Source organism: Ctenopharyngodon idella, chromosome 13, assembly GCF_019924925.1.
Source record: "Ctenopharyngodon idella isolate HZGC_01 chromosome 13, HZGC01, whole genome shotgun sequence".
In the NCBI taxonomy this organism is placed as follows: Eukaryota; Metazoa; Chordata; class Actinopteri; order Cypriniformes; family Xenocyprididae; genus Ctenopharyngodon; species Ctenopharyngodon idella.
Window position 1 is genome coordinate 19,833,284 of NC_067232.1, and position 17,568 is coordinate 19,850,851.

The 17,568-nt window shown below is 35.7% G+C and overlaps 1 protein-coding gene across 1 annotated transcript in view; it reads right to left on the reverse strand.

Moving 5' to 3' along the window:
* Positions 1–17,568, reverse strand: part of pcdh15a (protocadherin-related 15a) — a 256,854-nt gene that overhangs the window by 228,655 nt on the left and 10,631 nt on the right. The window contains 1 exon segment of the mRNA XM_051918041.1: positions 2,817–2,935. Within this exon segment, the coding sequence (XP_051774001.1) occupies positions 2,817–2,907 (91 nt within the window). The 5' untranslated portion in view covers positions 2,908–2,935.

Below are 17,568 nucleotides of genomic sequence, written 5' to 3' on the forward strand. Positions count from 1 at the left end.
TGATCACACCGGTTTATCGTACATGTCAAAGGGTTAATATGTTGGACCTTTTATAGAAAGCAGCCTACTTTTACCTGTTGAGACTTGCCTTAACAAGCACCCGTTAAAGCTGTGTTCGCCGAGCGAATTTGCAAGGTTGTTTGAAAATATGCTTCATTTTTGTAATTCCGTTAAGTGCCACTAGTGTTGCAGAAACTACATACTTCGCCTTTAAGAAACACAACAAATACATAGTTAACATGCATATTGAGTGAAACAGTTAACTTTTAACCAGTGCATTCTTGGATTGTCAAGTTTGGATCAAGTTTTTGAATAAGACGAATTACAAATATTGTTATCCTGCCGATAAATAGCCGATTCATGAACAGCTGTTTACTTGTATATTAATGAGCCAAGATGCGACATTGCTTGGCAACCACAAATAACATTCAATTACAGTACACTGAAAAAAAAATGGTAACAAAACTTTTATTATTTATTTTTAAAATAAAAAATGTTATTTAACATTACTGAATCAACCTAAATATGTACATATACATACATAAATGTAACTATTACATAAATATGTAATAGGTTACAGCAACAAACTAAATTTAAAGGATTAGTTCACTTCTGAATGAAAATTTCCTGATAATTTACTCACTATATGGAGAAGAATCCTGGAACGTTTTCCTCAAAAACCTTAATTTCTTTTCAACTGAAGAAAGACAACATCTTGGATGACATGGGGGTGAGTAAATTATCAGGAAATTGCACCACGAGGGGGCAAAAGGGGGCATTGCCCCCTCAGATCTGATTTGTGCCCCCTCAGTTTTAATTTGTCCCGCCTTCACTCCCAATTTTAACCCTTTAACGCGTGCGATGACACCGGTGTGATTAAACATTCAGTACGTCACTGCTAAATTCAAACCTGCTTTCGCGCTGCCTGCTGGCACTGAGCCAGAGATGGACGCGCTCAGTGCTTTTCATATTTCACAACTATTCAGTGTTTTCAACCACATAATGTTTATTTAAAGTTTCAGACATTTAAATAGACATTTAAATGAAGTACTAGGCCATAGGCCTATATAAAAAAGACATTTATAGTTTGTTAAATGCAAATTCCAAACACTGATATGGAAGCTGAAATATCCTTTATAATTTGACTTAAATTTGTTATTCATATCAGATACATTGCATATGAAACAATAAAGTTTACTCTTTTCTCCCAGTTCACCAGCCACTTACGTTTATGTATTTCGGGAAAAACTGATGAATTTACGTGATGTAAATCCAACAGATCCTCTGTTTTATCAACTAACATGATCATTATAAAGGTGTTTAAACAACAAAACACATTCACTTCCACATATTTGACAATCAGAATATATCATGATATAGTCATGATATAGTTAACAAGTTTGTGAATATTTTAAATAAAAAAAGAAAAATGAAATAAACGCAATAGCCTACCTGTCATGTGGCTGCATGATGCGTCGCCAAGGCTAATTCTAAAACGCTTAACATCAGATGAGTCCTGAATGTGATCTCAACACGTTTAATAACACGTTAAGCCTTTTCCTCCCATAGAAAACCGTTATAAGAATACGCTTAACGTGGCTTAATGTACTAAGAAAGACATTGATATTAACAGACCAAAATCACTAAACATCATACTAATAAAGTTTACTATGTACAGAAAAGCAGTTGAACCCAGAATTTGAACGCAACACGTTTAAATTCACGTTAAGCGTTTTCCTCAAATAGAAAACCGTTATAAAGAAAACACTTAACGTCGCTTAATGTAGCCTATAAGTGATATTAAAAGATCAAATTCAATTTTTCTGTAAAGTATGCTTTATTAGTATAGTGTTTACTAAGTTTGATCTTTTAATGGCACTGTCTTAGTACATTAAGCCATGTTAAGCAGTTTCTTTATGGGAGGAAAACACGTAATTAAACGAAAACGCATAATCCCCACCCGTTGGGCCCCCTCCAGAATTATGAATGCCCCCCCCCAGTTCGCATGTCCTGGCGCCAGCTCTGGAACTAATCCTTTAAGGGTAAGGTAGAACAGTGTATTTTTACAGTGTATGTCTACACCAGACACACAAGCTACAACCCTCAAATGACTTACATTATAATTTATGAAGCTGTCTACGACACAGTACCTGTCTGCAACACTGTTTTCAGATTGCTGTAAGAAATTGCATCATATTCTGTGGCGTATGGCAGAATTACAACCACAAACCATTATACACAATTTAACCACCAAGCCCCACACATAACATCCTCACTGCGCTCTTCAAATCATACAAAAATCCATAACAATAAACGCTGCATGAACAGACAAGGATATCTGAAAATGTCAACTATAGACGCCCACCAATCTTTTATCCTCAACTGCTAATCTGAACAGTCTGACAATAGCCACAATTTATTTGCCTCTATTTCCACTCAGCCTCACGGCATTTCCAGCAACGTTTTGAGATTTTTATTACGGTTGTCAGTTTGTCTTTGGCAGACGTGACGGTATAATTCATACATCATCAGACGCTCAGTTTGGAGAGCTGTATCTGGCTGCTTCGGTAATGAAGGTGTGCAGAGAAGACGCAGAGACCGATTTGTGAGACGCTGCCACACAAAGATAGAGATACAATTATCTCTCTGACTTCGCTCAGAGCGTAAACGCTGGGCTGTAACATCCCATTTCACCAACTCCAGGAACAAAATTGAAAGTTACGGTCCTGGTGCAAGGTTTATTTTGCAAAAGTGGTAAATAAAATCTCTCATGCTAGTGACAGGGAATGAATTATGGACAGAACTGTGAGTCTCACCTTCAGTGTTTTGAGCCAAGATTTGGGTTATGATAACAAACAAGCCAATCGCCAAACCCAGACAGCCCGATCGCCACCAGCTCCTCCTCATCTTCAGTTACTGCCTACTGCCAACCCACCTGTGGAAAAACAGACAGAGATGGTTTCATTTTAAAGGTCCAAAAGACCAATATATTGCTGTAAACCATGCAGCACTTGACAAACTAATAGAACTATTACAAAATAAATAAAGAAACAGAAAATTGTGATGCTGCATCCAAACTGATAGATTACTCAGAGAAGATTTAAACTGTATTTTAGGTATATATTGATATAATATAACATCATCCACCCTACTTTCTAGATATCAGTATGATACAGGTCAAACATTTCATCCAAGACACCAGTGAATAAATCAATCAAGTCAATAAATTCCTCATGGCAGCCCAAACCTCAGTACTGATTCAGTCAAAAGCAGATAAGTCTGTGCATTAAGCTGGCATATGGATATTAGTCGATTTTGCAGGCACAGTTACCGATCAATGCACACTGAATTAACACTTGCTAATCCCAAAATGGAAGTTACATACTACAGGAAAAAAGATAGATAGAAAGAAAGAAAAAAATACGCAGCAAGAGTTTAAATACAGTAAGAAATATGGGTAGTTGTAGCCCTGTGGATTTATTTAAAAATATATATATTTAACTTGTCTATTAACAATTTCTAAGAGTGGATATGCATGCTGAAATCTTTTTTTGAAAATCTTTTTTTTTTTTTTTTCAAGTCATTTGTCTTGCAAAGCTAATTTCTAACTAGCATTTTATGAATTATAAATATACATAATTTGCATAATTGAATGCTCTTTATAATGACTGTTGTCTCAAAGAACATATACTTTAGGGAAATAATATAGGAGGAAAATTATTGGTTGTATTGGAAGTGATGCCAAAATTGAGGGACCATCATTATTTGTTTAAAATCTGGTATCATTTACATTAAATATTGACATGGTGGCATGGTTACAAGGTTTATGACTATTTCACCATTCTTCAGATCATCATAAATATTTTATATAATATTTATTTATTCATATATATATATATATATATATATATATATGAATACATCAATATTATATAAATATTATATATATATATATATATATATATATATATATATTAGGGGTGGAACAGTTCAGATTTCTCATGGTTCGGTTTCTATCACGGTTTTAGGGTCATGGTTTCGGTACAGTTCGGTATGTGCTATGTTCAAAAAATAGGACAATTGTCAAATAAAGATAGAGAAAATAAAAAAAATAATCTAACTACAAGAAACAGCACAAATAAATACATGAGCGCTAAGATACAATTAAAATAAACAATGCTTTACAGGGTTTTCAGGTATCTAACAGCTTTCAGGTACAGAAATTGAATAAAGTAATCAAATATAAAATAACACTTCATATAAACTTCTTTGAATAAATAAATAAAGTTGAAACATTATTGAAGTTACAAAAGCTATTCAGTCAAGAGTGATTTCTTTGTCCTTTGTCATTTGATTAACATTAAAACATAGAGCAGGAATATCAGACTGCTGTCCCTTTAAGACATAATTCAAAGATAAAGATGGGCATAATTTTTGTGTGAATTTGTCCGTTTAGGTGCAAGACTTGAAAGAGAATTTGCGCGCTGTGACACGGCTCTCATGTATGCGGTTCGGATGAGTACACACAAATCTCACAGAGCGCGCAAGTTCTTTTTCGCGTCTTATGGATGAATGTTTAAATTGGCAAGGTTTAAATGAGTTTAGTTTAAACACAGATAGCAACGTGAGATGTTCAGGTCTCACCTGCGCTCATGCGCTATCAACACCCGGGTGGTGACGGCGTAAATGACTGGTCGTACAGTTTTTGGCACGTCATTGAACATTTGTTTACAACGAGTGATTGTTTTGTCCATGATCAAAAGAACATCGCTGTTGTAACGTATTGGGAAACCAGAATGCGTATCCATCGACTGAAACATATATTAGCGAATCTGTCTGTCTGTTTTGCACGTTGTTTTCAACAAACCATATTGTAGATGCATCGTCAGATTTGTAATGAACCGCAGTGCAAGCGCGTGCCGAACCATGGGTGGAGAACCGAGCGGTTTGATTTTTTTACAGTGAACCGTTCCACCCCATTTTATATATATATATATATATATATATATATAAAATGAACGATGAAAGCAAGAAAAAAGTTTCATATAGAGTAATAAAATGTTCTAATAAAAATTTACTCAGGGACTTTTACAGTTGCCATTTCTTTGTAATTACTTGTGAAATTTACTAGAAATTTCTGAGTGAAAATTGTTTATACAGTTTTTTTTTTTTTTTTCCCCACTGTTTTATATTTCTCAGTTCACCCACCATTTGGACCCTGTCTGAGTGCTGGAAAACAACTGTCATTGTAAAACCCTTCTCAGAAATAAGGGTTTAATCTACTTTGCTTTGTAAGTGTTTGATGCGCAAGGACAGATAATACTTGACTTTGTACAAATATACACATGGGATTAGACCATTCATTTGTGCATGTGTGTGCGTGTCCCGTCGTGAGGCTGGCTGGCTCATCGGTTGCTGCCTACACGCGGAGGTTGATGTAGAGATAAACTTAAAAACAAGTGTCTCCATTTGATCTGTCACCTGTATTCATACTCACAATCTCTATGCTGTGCCTGCGGCAGCCATAAGCCACTGAAACGCTTTAAAACCAAACGCTGATGTGCGTCAACACAGTCATCTAAATACAACATCAGACCGCGTCGCCGCCACTGTCAGATTCTCTATTCCCAAAAGAGCGTAAGCAAGTCTCTGGAGCATGATGGGTGAAAATGATAGTTCCCACTTTAACATCTCCACAGAGTGCTCAACAACTGTGACAATACCCAACAAGAAGGGCTAGAGAAACATAGGAACTTGCTAACACTGTCTCTCCGGTTTTCAGCTTTGAAGTTTAGGTTTGAGAAACATAAGCAAGGTCCAAAATTAACTTTCTGCCAATGACAGGTGAATTGAGAGAATTTTCTAGCTATAAATATTCCTTACTTGACCATGAAACTTTTGCACTAGAATTCCAAAAATAACTACATTACAATTTCTGAACAAAATGTAAGTGGTGCTTGCCAGTGCCAATGATACAGATGCATTCCCAAGAGACCTCACATGGGGCTTCAGGGGCCAACATAGGATGCAATGTATTATTAGAAATATTCACCCAGAACCCTGACACTTCAAAATGTTCATAAAGAGATCGTAAAATAAATCCATATGAATCAAGCTGTTTTATCCAAGTCTTCTGAAGAGACACGATTGCTTTATATGATGAATGGATTAAATTTATTCACATTCAACACTGATCAGGGAATGCATATAGAGCACTCAAATTTAGTGAACGGAAGCTCAAGTATGCTTGCTTGATGTGCAAGAACCAACAATGGTTTGTTCAATCAAGTACAGTTGAGCGTCTATTTACCATATTTAAGTGCTCAATGTATGTTCCCTCATCAATGATTAAATGTGAATAAAAGCCTAAATTAAATCATCATATAAAGTGATCGTGTTATCAGTTTTGGTTTTCGTCTAAATGAAAACTTTAATTTTAGTTTCAGTGTTTCTGTAAAAAATGAATTTCAGTGCATGACTAATGGTTTATGTATGGTATATGATTGTTAGGGTATTCTGGTTGGTTGCATGGCAGCTATTTACTCTAAAAGTAAGGGGACCTGTTACCACAACTTAAAAAAATGAATGGTTGCAAGTTAAAAATTCTAATTTATTGTTTTAATTAAACCTTTTAGGTTACAAACATTATTTTGTAGAGTTTTGTTGACATAATAATGTTGATCATTACATCAACTTAATATTGTCTGTAATTTAAACTCAAATTTCTGCATTAATTGGCTTAAAAAAAAAAAAAAAAGAGTATGTACATGAAGGTAAACACTACATTGACTCTATAAGCAATGACTGTGCTAATGCTAGTGACAAATAATATCTTACTTGTCCATAAATATACATGTTAAATAAGTTATGCTAGCATGTGCTATGATAGCTGCTGATTTGAACTGGAATAGATAAGATTAGCCTAATTGGTTCCAGGGCTCTCTGGTAGTTGGGAGCGACATAATTATTATTATTATTATTTTTTTTTTTTTTTGATTAATCATCTTAAAAATGTGTGTTTATGCTACAAATTAATAAGTTCCTCTAACTCAATGTAGCTTGTTGGTTGAACATAAATTCACTCAAAGTTGTCATAACTCATGTCTATGACATTCTGATCTTGAAATATATAATCTTTCTGATCCCTTTTCAATGCAAGTTTATGGGATTTCCTCAACCCTTTTTTTTTTTTTTTTTTTTAAAGAAAAAAAAAAAGCACATTCTAGCATCATTTATTTTTTATCTGAGAAAATTAAAGCATTTGGAATTATTTATTAATATTTTTTAAATTGGTACAGAATATTTAACGTAACCTCTGTTCATAAAGTTTAACTTACGTTATATTGACATTGAAATGGTAATTAAGGAACCATAAGACACCCCAAAGTGTAGCTATAAACTGACTGAAATCAGTTAAAATTACTTTATCAAACATGTTTGTGTGACTGTAACTTACAAGTCAGACAGATGTCTTTTTCATACAATGGAGTTCACTTTTATGTTGCTTTACAAAAGTCTATATTGCAAAAGATTGTGTTGAGAAATAGTTGTTAGTGCAATTCTGAGCATCTGAGTTTAAGCAGGAAAAATAGATTTAACTTCGCAGTGCTTTGCTGCTTGCATATAAAGTGTGAATACTGCAACCTGTTTATACTGCAGATACAAGATGAAACAGGGATACAAGATGGAACTCTAGCTATCAGAGATTTTAAAAACAGCTTTCTAAAACAGCTTTTGCAGACTCTCAGAGGCAGGTATAGTTCAGCCATGGAGGACATCCCTCTGGCTTTCTTCTCTATGAGAAATGATTTATCGTGCTCTCAACATGCATATTTCCTCCACCTGTGTCCTTTAATCAAAGTATAATGCACACAATCTCAAGCTTAGAGTCCTTTCTAAGCCTCATTAACAGTCATGGCAACAGACGCCACTTTCTCTGGCTGCTATCATGACCCTTTAAGAAATGCTGTGGTTTCAGTAAAAGGAATCTTTCTATATATCACAAACTTTCCTTCACTTTCTACGGTTCACCTATGCATCTGTGAGAAAGATGGACAGTTCTGGTGTGACGCGACTGTGGTTTTATTACAGAATTGCTATGGATTGACACGCATTACAACCCAGAGAAACCAAGCGAGAAACTAACATGCTGTTTTAGAGACAGTAGAGAAACAATTCATAAAGATAAAAAAACAAACAAAAACAAAACACTGATATAAAACCATTTAAGCTGCATTTTGGGAATACATGAACTGATAAAATGTGTAGCTTGAAGGCAATGTAAGTCGCTTTGAATAAAAGCATCTGCCAAATGCAATGTAAATGTATATACTCACACATATCTTATTTCTAAAATTCACAAATAAAATAATATAATATTCATCTCTTAATGGCAAAAATCCCAAATTAAAAGGACAGGCAGTATTTAAAAGAACATTCAGATTGACAAGATATCAAATACATATCAGATTTAGAACCACATTTGAATATAATCCAAACTTGATGCCAAAAAAATTGGATCTCATAAGTGTTTTTCCTTACTTGCATGCCAAAAATGTCCGATCTATGCCAGATATCTGTGGGGAAAAAAAGAAGTAGCTGACAGCATATATGCTGCCTTAGATTGACAGCATTCCAGTTTTCAAGGCTAGATGCATATAGTTAGAAATGAAGATGCTGTTCTCTACTTCACTTTCCTAAAACTAATACTCACCAAGCGCCAAATTCCAGTAAAAGATAATGTTAGCGAGTATATGAAATGGTGTCAATCAACAGGTGGCCAGTAACATTTTTATAAATTCTAACAATGCAAAATTGTGAGAGAATGAACACGAACAAACGTAAGCGACGCTCGGGACATTTGATGGGCCAGTGCTGCACCATCACAAAAAGGTTTAAACCTTGCCAATTTAAATATTCAAGCTCAAGAAGATGCGAAAGGGAAATCAATTTGGTATTCTTGCTATGTGTGGGAAGTTTTCTGTTTGTAAACATCCGAAGAGCACGCCCAGAAATCTGTGTCTCAGACAGCACGCGAATACTGAATTGAGCTCTCTTCCATGTCTTCTTGCGCTTGGACAGACATTTTTAAACAAAATTGTCAAAATGTCCATCTTGGCAAGTATCCTTGTAAACATGTCCGTGCTATTTTAACTGAATGTAAACAGTTCATAAATAAAACGTATGTGTAACAGTACAACCCGAATTCCTATAAAGTTGGGACGTTTTTTAAATTTGAATAAAATGAAAACTAAAAGATTTTTAAATCACATGAGCCAATATTTTATTCACAATAGAACATAGATAACATACATTTTTAAACTGAGAAATTTTACACTTTTATCCACTAAATGAGCTCAAATTTGATGCCTGCTACAGGTCTCAAAAATAGTTGGGACGGGGGCAACAAATGGCTGAAAAAGCAAGAAATTTTGAAAATATTCAGCTGGGAGAACATCTAGCAACTAATTAAGTTTACTGATATCAGGTCTTTAGCGATAAAAAGGATGTCTTAGAAAGGCAGAGTCTTTCAGAAGTAAAGATGGGCAGAGGCTCTCCAATCTATGAAAGAGTGCATAAAAAGATTGTGGAAAACAATGTTCCTCAATGTCAAATTGCAAAGGCTTTGCAAATCTCATCATCTATAGTGCATAACATCATCAAAAGATTCAGAGAAACTGGAGAAATCTCTGTGCGTAAGGGACAAGGCAGAAGACCTTTATTGGATGCCCGTGGTCTTCAGGCCCTCAGACGACACTGCATCACTCATCAACATGATTGTGTCAATGACATTACTAAATGGGCCCAGGAATACTTCCAGAAACCACTGTCGGTAAACACAATCCACCGTGCCATCTGCAGATGCCAACTAAAGCTCTATCATGCAAAAAGGAAGCCATATGTGAACATGGTCTAGAAGCGTCATCGTGTCCTATGGGCCAAGGCTAATTTTAAATGGACTGTTTCAAAGTGGAAAAGTGTTCTATGGTCAGACGAGTCCAAATTTGACATTCTTGCTGGAAATCACAGACGCCGTGTCCTCCGGGCTAAAGAGGAGGGAGACCTTCCAGCGTGTCATCAGCGTTCAGTTCAAAAGCCAGCATCTCTGATGGAATGGGGGTGCATAAGTGCATACGGTATGGGCAGCTTGCATGTTTTGGAAGGCACTATGAATGCTGAAAGGTATATAAAGGTTTTAGAGCAACATATTCTCCTCTCCAGACGACGTCTATTTCAGGGAAGGTTTTGTGTATTTCAGCAGGACAATGCAAAACCACATACTGCAGCTATTACAACAGCATGCTGAATTGGCCTGCCTGCAGTCCAGATCTTTCAACTATAGAGAACATTTGGCGCATCATTAAATGAAAGACGACCACAAACTCTTCAGCAGCTAGAAACCTATATCAGGCAAGAATAGGACCAAATTTCAACACCAAAACTCCAGAAACTCATAACCTCGATGCCCAGACATCTTCACACTATTTTGACACCATGGTAAACATGCCCCTGTCCCAACTATTTTGAGACCTGTAGCAGGCATCAAATTTGAAATGAGCTCATTTTGTGCATAAAATTGTAAAATTCCTCAGTTTAAACATTTGTTATGTTATCTATGTTCTATTATGAATAAAATATTGGCTAAAATGATTTGAAAGTCTTTTAGTTTTCATTTTATTCAAATTTAAAAAACGTCCCAACTTTTCCGTAATTCGGGTTGTATATTGGATCCGTGCATTAGCTTTTAAAGTGATAGCAGCCTAACATTCCTGCTGCAGTCTGTGTTTTTAATGTTATTCAAACAACAAAAGACAAAGAACAATCACTCATTGCTCTTGACTGAATAACTTTTGCAACTTTAATAAGGAATAATGTATGTGTGATGTCTGGTAAAACAACAACAAAAAAACAAAAAACAAACAAACAAAAAAAAAAAAAATATATATATATATGGCTGGTAAAGTCACCGGCAAAAAGTTGTAAGTTGTAAAAAAAACAAAAACAAAACAAAAAAAAAAAAGACAAAACTGAATGAAAAGGTATATAATTTTTGTTGCTGAATATCCTGTTTCTCTCATAAATACATTAGCTTAGGGAACATCATTTTTATTTTTATGTAAAACAAGGCACTGTAGAAAGGTCATTTGACAACTAGCACTGTCTGAATGCTTATGAAGTGATTCACACAATATTTCGAGTAATTGTCAACAGTAGTTAAAATTCAGTGTATACAGTGGAGTATGTGGTAAGAAGTACTCTAGTATTCCATTCTCAACACAGCCAGTGAAGCACTCTTTAGCAGACGGGGATCATTCACATTTCATTCATGAAGTGGGTGTGTTTTCTATTAACCAAAAGTTCTACACTATAGGCTCAGCCCTCATCACTGCATTCACTCTGTTTAGATACACAGGGACTGAATAATCTCATGTCATCTTGAAAGTAGATTGAAACCTGCAGCCCTTCCTGCTGCTGGAGTAACAGCGATCGGTGTAAGTTTGATCAGCCTTTAAATGCATCATTATTGTACTGCCTGTAATGTTCCATTATTTTAACAGCACTCCTCAAATTCTCAGCTTGCATTTCTTAAGAAGATTACAGATGGCTGGGCAGGGTTTTATTATCAAGGGTCTATGCATCTTTCACAGTAACATTTGATATCAAAGTACAAAGCTGCTGGATTTCCGGAAGGATCCAAAGACCTCTGAACAAGCAGTCTCCTGCTGTCAAAATTACCCAGCAGACACGAAGTTCCTAAACACCAACCCCGACAGCAAACGCTTTACATCCAGACTGTTATCCCTCAAACGCCCGCTCTCGTAGATCTGGATTTCCTCTGATCTGTCTTGCTATCAAAACACACAACTGATGTCGGAATGACAATGCACGGATTTAATTAGCATTCGTTGACCCCAAACAGAAAGAGCAAATTTTCTACTGGGATTTAAAGCATTTGCATAATTTCAACATATTGCTTATACTCATAAGTTATGTCTGTGAAATTATCAGTATACGGCAGAGCAGGGGCAAATACATTTCTTCATTTACAACTATGACACTTGCATATGATCAGTGAAGTTCTCTTGATAAAATAAAATGATAAAAAAATAATAAAATTAAGAAATAAAATAAAATAAACATAGGGTGTTTCCCTGCCACTGGCCCGAGACAATGGGAAAGGCTCCAGCATCCCAGAAACCATAAAATAAAATTAAGAAAAATTAAATAATAAAATTAAATAAAATTAAAAAATAATAAAATTAAATAAAATAAATAGTGACATTGTATTCAATCAGTCAATGCATTCCCTGGGAACCAATCCTATGACCTTGATGTTGCTATGCTCTACTGTTGAAATGACAGGAATGACAATTGAGATGTTAAAAAAGATCTTATTTGTGATTTTTCTTTCCTATGGGGCTGTAATGTTTTGAATTATCAGAGTTTTATTTAATACTGGCTGTTAATCTATTCTTTCTTTACTCAAGGGCCATCTCAGCCTTTTTGTGCGCAGTGAAGGGTAATGGATCAAAGTGACTGGCATCACTACGTTTCAGCAAAGCAATCAGGGGTAAAAAGGCCATTGCTGTCGATGTGGACTATAATATCAACGAAGCACACCTGTCTAATAGCACTCTGCTTTTTGCACAGGCAAATAAGAAATCAATGAAAATTGCTGACATTTCGCGCTAAAACCTATTACAGTCAATGTCCGACAGTCTTTTATTCATAAAATGTTCTGTCAAGCTAAACCCCTCATCAAAGACACTTTGATGCTGTGTCATGCTAGGACACTGTTTTGCATTTCTAAATAATTTAAAATGACTAAACTTCACTGACAAGTCACTCATTCGCCCAGCATGCATTCAGAAGCCACCCGAAGGATGATCACATGACAGGTAACTGATCGTCGACAGGCCGTCCTTCCAGTAAATCACCTGTTAAAGACACCAAACACCGACAAGACGTTACCGAAACCTCCCAGTAAAATAGAAGGCTGTGTTCCCTCCTGCCTTAAAGCAATAGAAATCTAAATTATGCAATTGTTTACTCTCCCTCATGTTGATGCAAATTCCAATTTATGGTTTTACAGTACAAAAAATGCAGCTTAAGATTTGGAACAACATCAGGGTGAATCAGTTCTCAAAGAATTTTTATTTTTGCATGAAATATTTCTTTAACTCTCTTATCTCTCATCTTCTCTTTAATTGTTACCTGACTAGAGTGTTGAGGTGAACCAAAAAGAGTGAATGCAGTGCAATTCATTACCCAGCATGAGATGCAATCAGAGGACGTAAGGGGTCCAAACACTAATGACTCCAGTGATTAACCCATGTCAATGACCTAGACATGTTTTAAAGCACCTGTGATGGAAATCAAGCACAGAGATGTGCTACTGTGTGTTGAAATTTACAACAGAATGTGTCACATTAATAAGGCGGTGCCCAAGATGCACACAATTAAAGCTAAACATTCACTTTTAAGCATACAAAATGCAATATGGTTGCTGGGAGACTTCAAACCAAATCAAAACAACACCTTGTACATGTCAAAAGCGTTGACATAAATTTTTCGATCTATATCTTTGGAAATCTATGAAAAGTAAACAACTGTGAATTGACTGCTGAAGGTTGTTACTTCGCCATTGAAAACTTCTTCCAGCAATCTAAACAGCAGGTCACAATATCAAACAAACTAGAAGAAATAGCATACAAGTGGAAATAAATAAATAAATCTATTGTGCATGTGTGTATACAGTATATACAATGACAAGGTGATGTGATTGTTGTTTGCTAACTGGCGACAGCATACTGGTTTGAAAACACATTTAAAGCAAGTGTGGACAGAGCTGAGGTCAAACCAGAGCAGCACCTCATTCAGACTCTATCAAGATGAACACATCAAGTGGATCAATAAAAGGTGTTATGGTTGCATTTCAAGGGTCATATGACTCAAAAACAGAGTTGAAGATAAAGGTAAAAGCCACTATTTTAACTTTTTATGTTAAAATGTCAGTTAAAAGATATTTTTCCCGCTCTTGAACACACCTATTATGTTGCATGACAATGCAATAGCCTCTAGAACAGGGGTATTCAACTAAAATTCCTTCAGAAGGCCTTTATTAACCCCCTGGAGCCATATGGATTACTTTTATGATGGATTGATGCACTTTTTTGGGCTTTAAAATCTTACGGCCCCTTCACTACCATTATAAAGCTTGGAAGAGCCAGGATATATTTTAACTGAACTCTGATTGTGTTCGTCTGAAAAAAGATAGTCATAGGATGGCTTGAGGGTGAGTAAATCATGGGATAATTTTCATTTTTGGCAAACTGTCCTTTTAAAATAACAACATCTGCAGCTCTTAATGTGGCACTTTATGCCCCAGTTTCACAGACAAGGCTTAAACTAGTCCGAAACTAAAATGCATGTTTGAGCCGTTTTAAGTGAAAGCAACTTGCACTGACATATCTTAAAATATGTCAGTGCCATTGTTTTATCTCAAGATGCACACCAGTAATGTTTTTTTTTCTACTGTCCATTTATAAAAGCTACTTAAATGTCCTAATTGAACTAAGGCCTGGCTTAGTCTAAGCCCTGTCTGTGAAACCGGGCCTATATCTTTAGTCGTAGAGAGAAGCAATGCGCCAAAAGATCATTACCATAAACGACCCTGAGCACTTTTGGTGTGTATCACTCCATTGTTTTGACGTGCTGCTCATTTTAAACTGTAGAAAAGGTAAAACGGCTCAGTATTGGCCGGCTCCAGTGTCAGCATCACATGCATGTGTCGTGGTGCTCACGTGAACAGCCTCAGTCAATACTGAGCCATAGTTCAGACGTAAACACGGAAGCTCTACAATGCGTTCACTGCACCAACTGCATAACAGACTGACAGGGAAGAGGACATTTTTTTTAGGTGAACTAACCCTTTAAGCTAATATGACCCATGCTGGAGCCCCGAGAACTACATTTTAATCTAGGCCCATTTTCCTGGTTGCATTTGTACCGACAGTAGGAACTCTGAAATGACGTAAGCCGGCCAATAGCACCGTTATTTAAGCGTGGCATTCAATGTCAACAACTAGAAAATTGAGGACACCGTGATCGGAGCTGTGTTTTTGTTGTGTGTCGTGGGTTTCATTAAAACAGAGATGGAATGTAGATGTATAAGAATTGCGATTGAAAGAGCAAAGAGGAAGGCTAAGAGACAAATTCACCTATGACAACTTACAGTGCTTCATATCATCGAGGCTGAGAAAAGAACACAACGGTGGGTTAAAAATGGTGGGTACTGGTGTTTCGTATGGCACGCGTTCAGCCAATCAGTGTACACTTATGTAACTGGTTGTTCCTATTGTCCTGGGTTACACCCTACTCTGAAACTTCACTGAAGTTACTTCAGAGTGCAGAATTTTCTTTGTTCTCTGATCACTTTCAATCCTGACTGACAGACTTTTATCTGCGCTGACTGTCATTATTTGAAAGTGATCAAATCAGATACATGGCTGCTATAGTAATGATGTAGGTGTCACCAAACGACTTTCTTCTACTACCAGGAGCAGAAAGCTGGCAGTATGGAGACAGCTGACACAAAGCTTGAAATCCGCTTATCTACACTATGGCGTTTCGCCACGGAACTGAACTGATGCTTTACTAGAGACCTGATGCTTTACTGCAGAGGAAACCTCTCAAATGCATGAGAGTGAGGAAAAAACCATCACGTGCATCATGTCTCATTAGAAAAACTGTGATTGCAACTGGCATATCTGACATAGTTTGAATGTATGACCCTTTAGATGGACTAATGGCTTGTGCAAGAACATCTCTTCTGAAAGGCTTCTAAAAACATCGTCCCTCGAGTGGAGTGATGAGGCGTTCATTCTCTCTCTCGCACACACAACACACCTTTTTTTTAAACCAAGCACTCACCATTGTGACAGGAATGTCAAGTCCTTCAAAGAACCTGAGAATGAATGTATTGAAGCTATTATTGCAGAGAGCGTCATTTGATGGTTTTCAGTCCACACAGGGCTGTACATTTGAGGGTAACGTTCAGCCTTGAGGCCTTCCTTAGACGTGAAAATGCACCTCTGCCCAATGCATTTGGCTTCGGCGAACCTCTATAAATCATTCAGTTTGCCATGTAGAAAGAGGAAATACATGCACAGAAGTAGCTATATGTGTACCCTATACTGAAAAGAGTAGCTTGAATTTTCACCCAGTCCAGGTTGGTTTTATTGGTAAGTGCTAGTTGAGGGTGAAGCTAAGTTTGGTCTTGGTCTCTACACATCAGAATGGTGTTTTGTTGGTAAAGATATTTAAAGAGATAGTTTACCCAAAAATGAAAATTCTGTCATCATTTGCTCACCCTTATGTTGTCCTAAATCTGTACTGTACTAACTACACTGGACTCTTCTAATTTATAATAAACATTAAATACAAATGGAAATGAAAACCTGCAAATGATTTCCACAGACATACAGTATTTATGTAAATTCAATTCAAAGGCCCAGTTTCCATACAAGCGGTTTACATACAATTTAGTCTATTCAAGTTTCGTTTTCTATCCAAATATAATAAAAACAATCCGGAAATAATTGTACATTTGTACATTTTACATATGAGTACCTATGTATACTGATGAAGTCATAAAAAAGTAGGGTCCAAGTCTGAGACATTTTTTTAACCATATAAATAAGCAGAAGGTTTTAGGATTTAGGGTTGTGTTGTCATTAAAGGAAAAGGAGGATATAACCAAATACTAAGTAAATTCGAAAATTCATATACATTTTTTAATGCAAATTTTACTCAAATTCATATGCTAATTTGTAATGTAAAGTCTGAACTTAATAAAAAAAAACAAACAAAAAAAACTAGTCTCAGTGACTTTTGGATACATTTCGATTCATGTTATGCATTAGTGATCAGTGTTAGGAAAAGCAATGCGTTAAAATATTGTGTTACTCTCTAAAAATAACTAATTGTGCTACTTATTTACTTTTAATGGAAATTAATGCGTTACGTTACTTTTGCGTTACTTTTTCTCAACTGGGTTGGGCTTGCTTGTTTATTTTTAATAACAATTAAACAAAAGAAATGAATAAGCCTTCTGCTGGATTGCAGAAGAATAGGATGCAGGAGAAAAAAGTTCCACAATCTTATTTTAATAATAAATAAAATAAATAAATAAATGTGTTTTATTTATTTATTTTTTGCTTATTAGTATGCTTTAAGGTCAAATGCGAAGACATTGTTAAATGGAATGTTTTTATTTATTTATTTATTTATTTATTTAATTTATTTATTTTTTTTGCTTATTAGTATGCCTAAAGGTCAAAGTGAAGACATTGGTTAATGAAGTGAGATTAAATACATAAAGTATATTTGTGTGATTTTACATATTTAATTAGGCCTATTCTAGGTTTGCGTAATATTTTAAGTTTGAATTTCATGGTTTTTATTAATTTTGAGGAATACTGAATGTGTTTTTGTGCAAGTAAATGCTCACATTTAGTCTAGAACTACAATACACATCATGTTCACACACAGCACACTGCATTTACT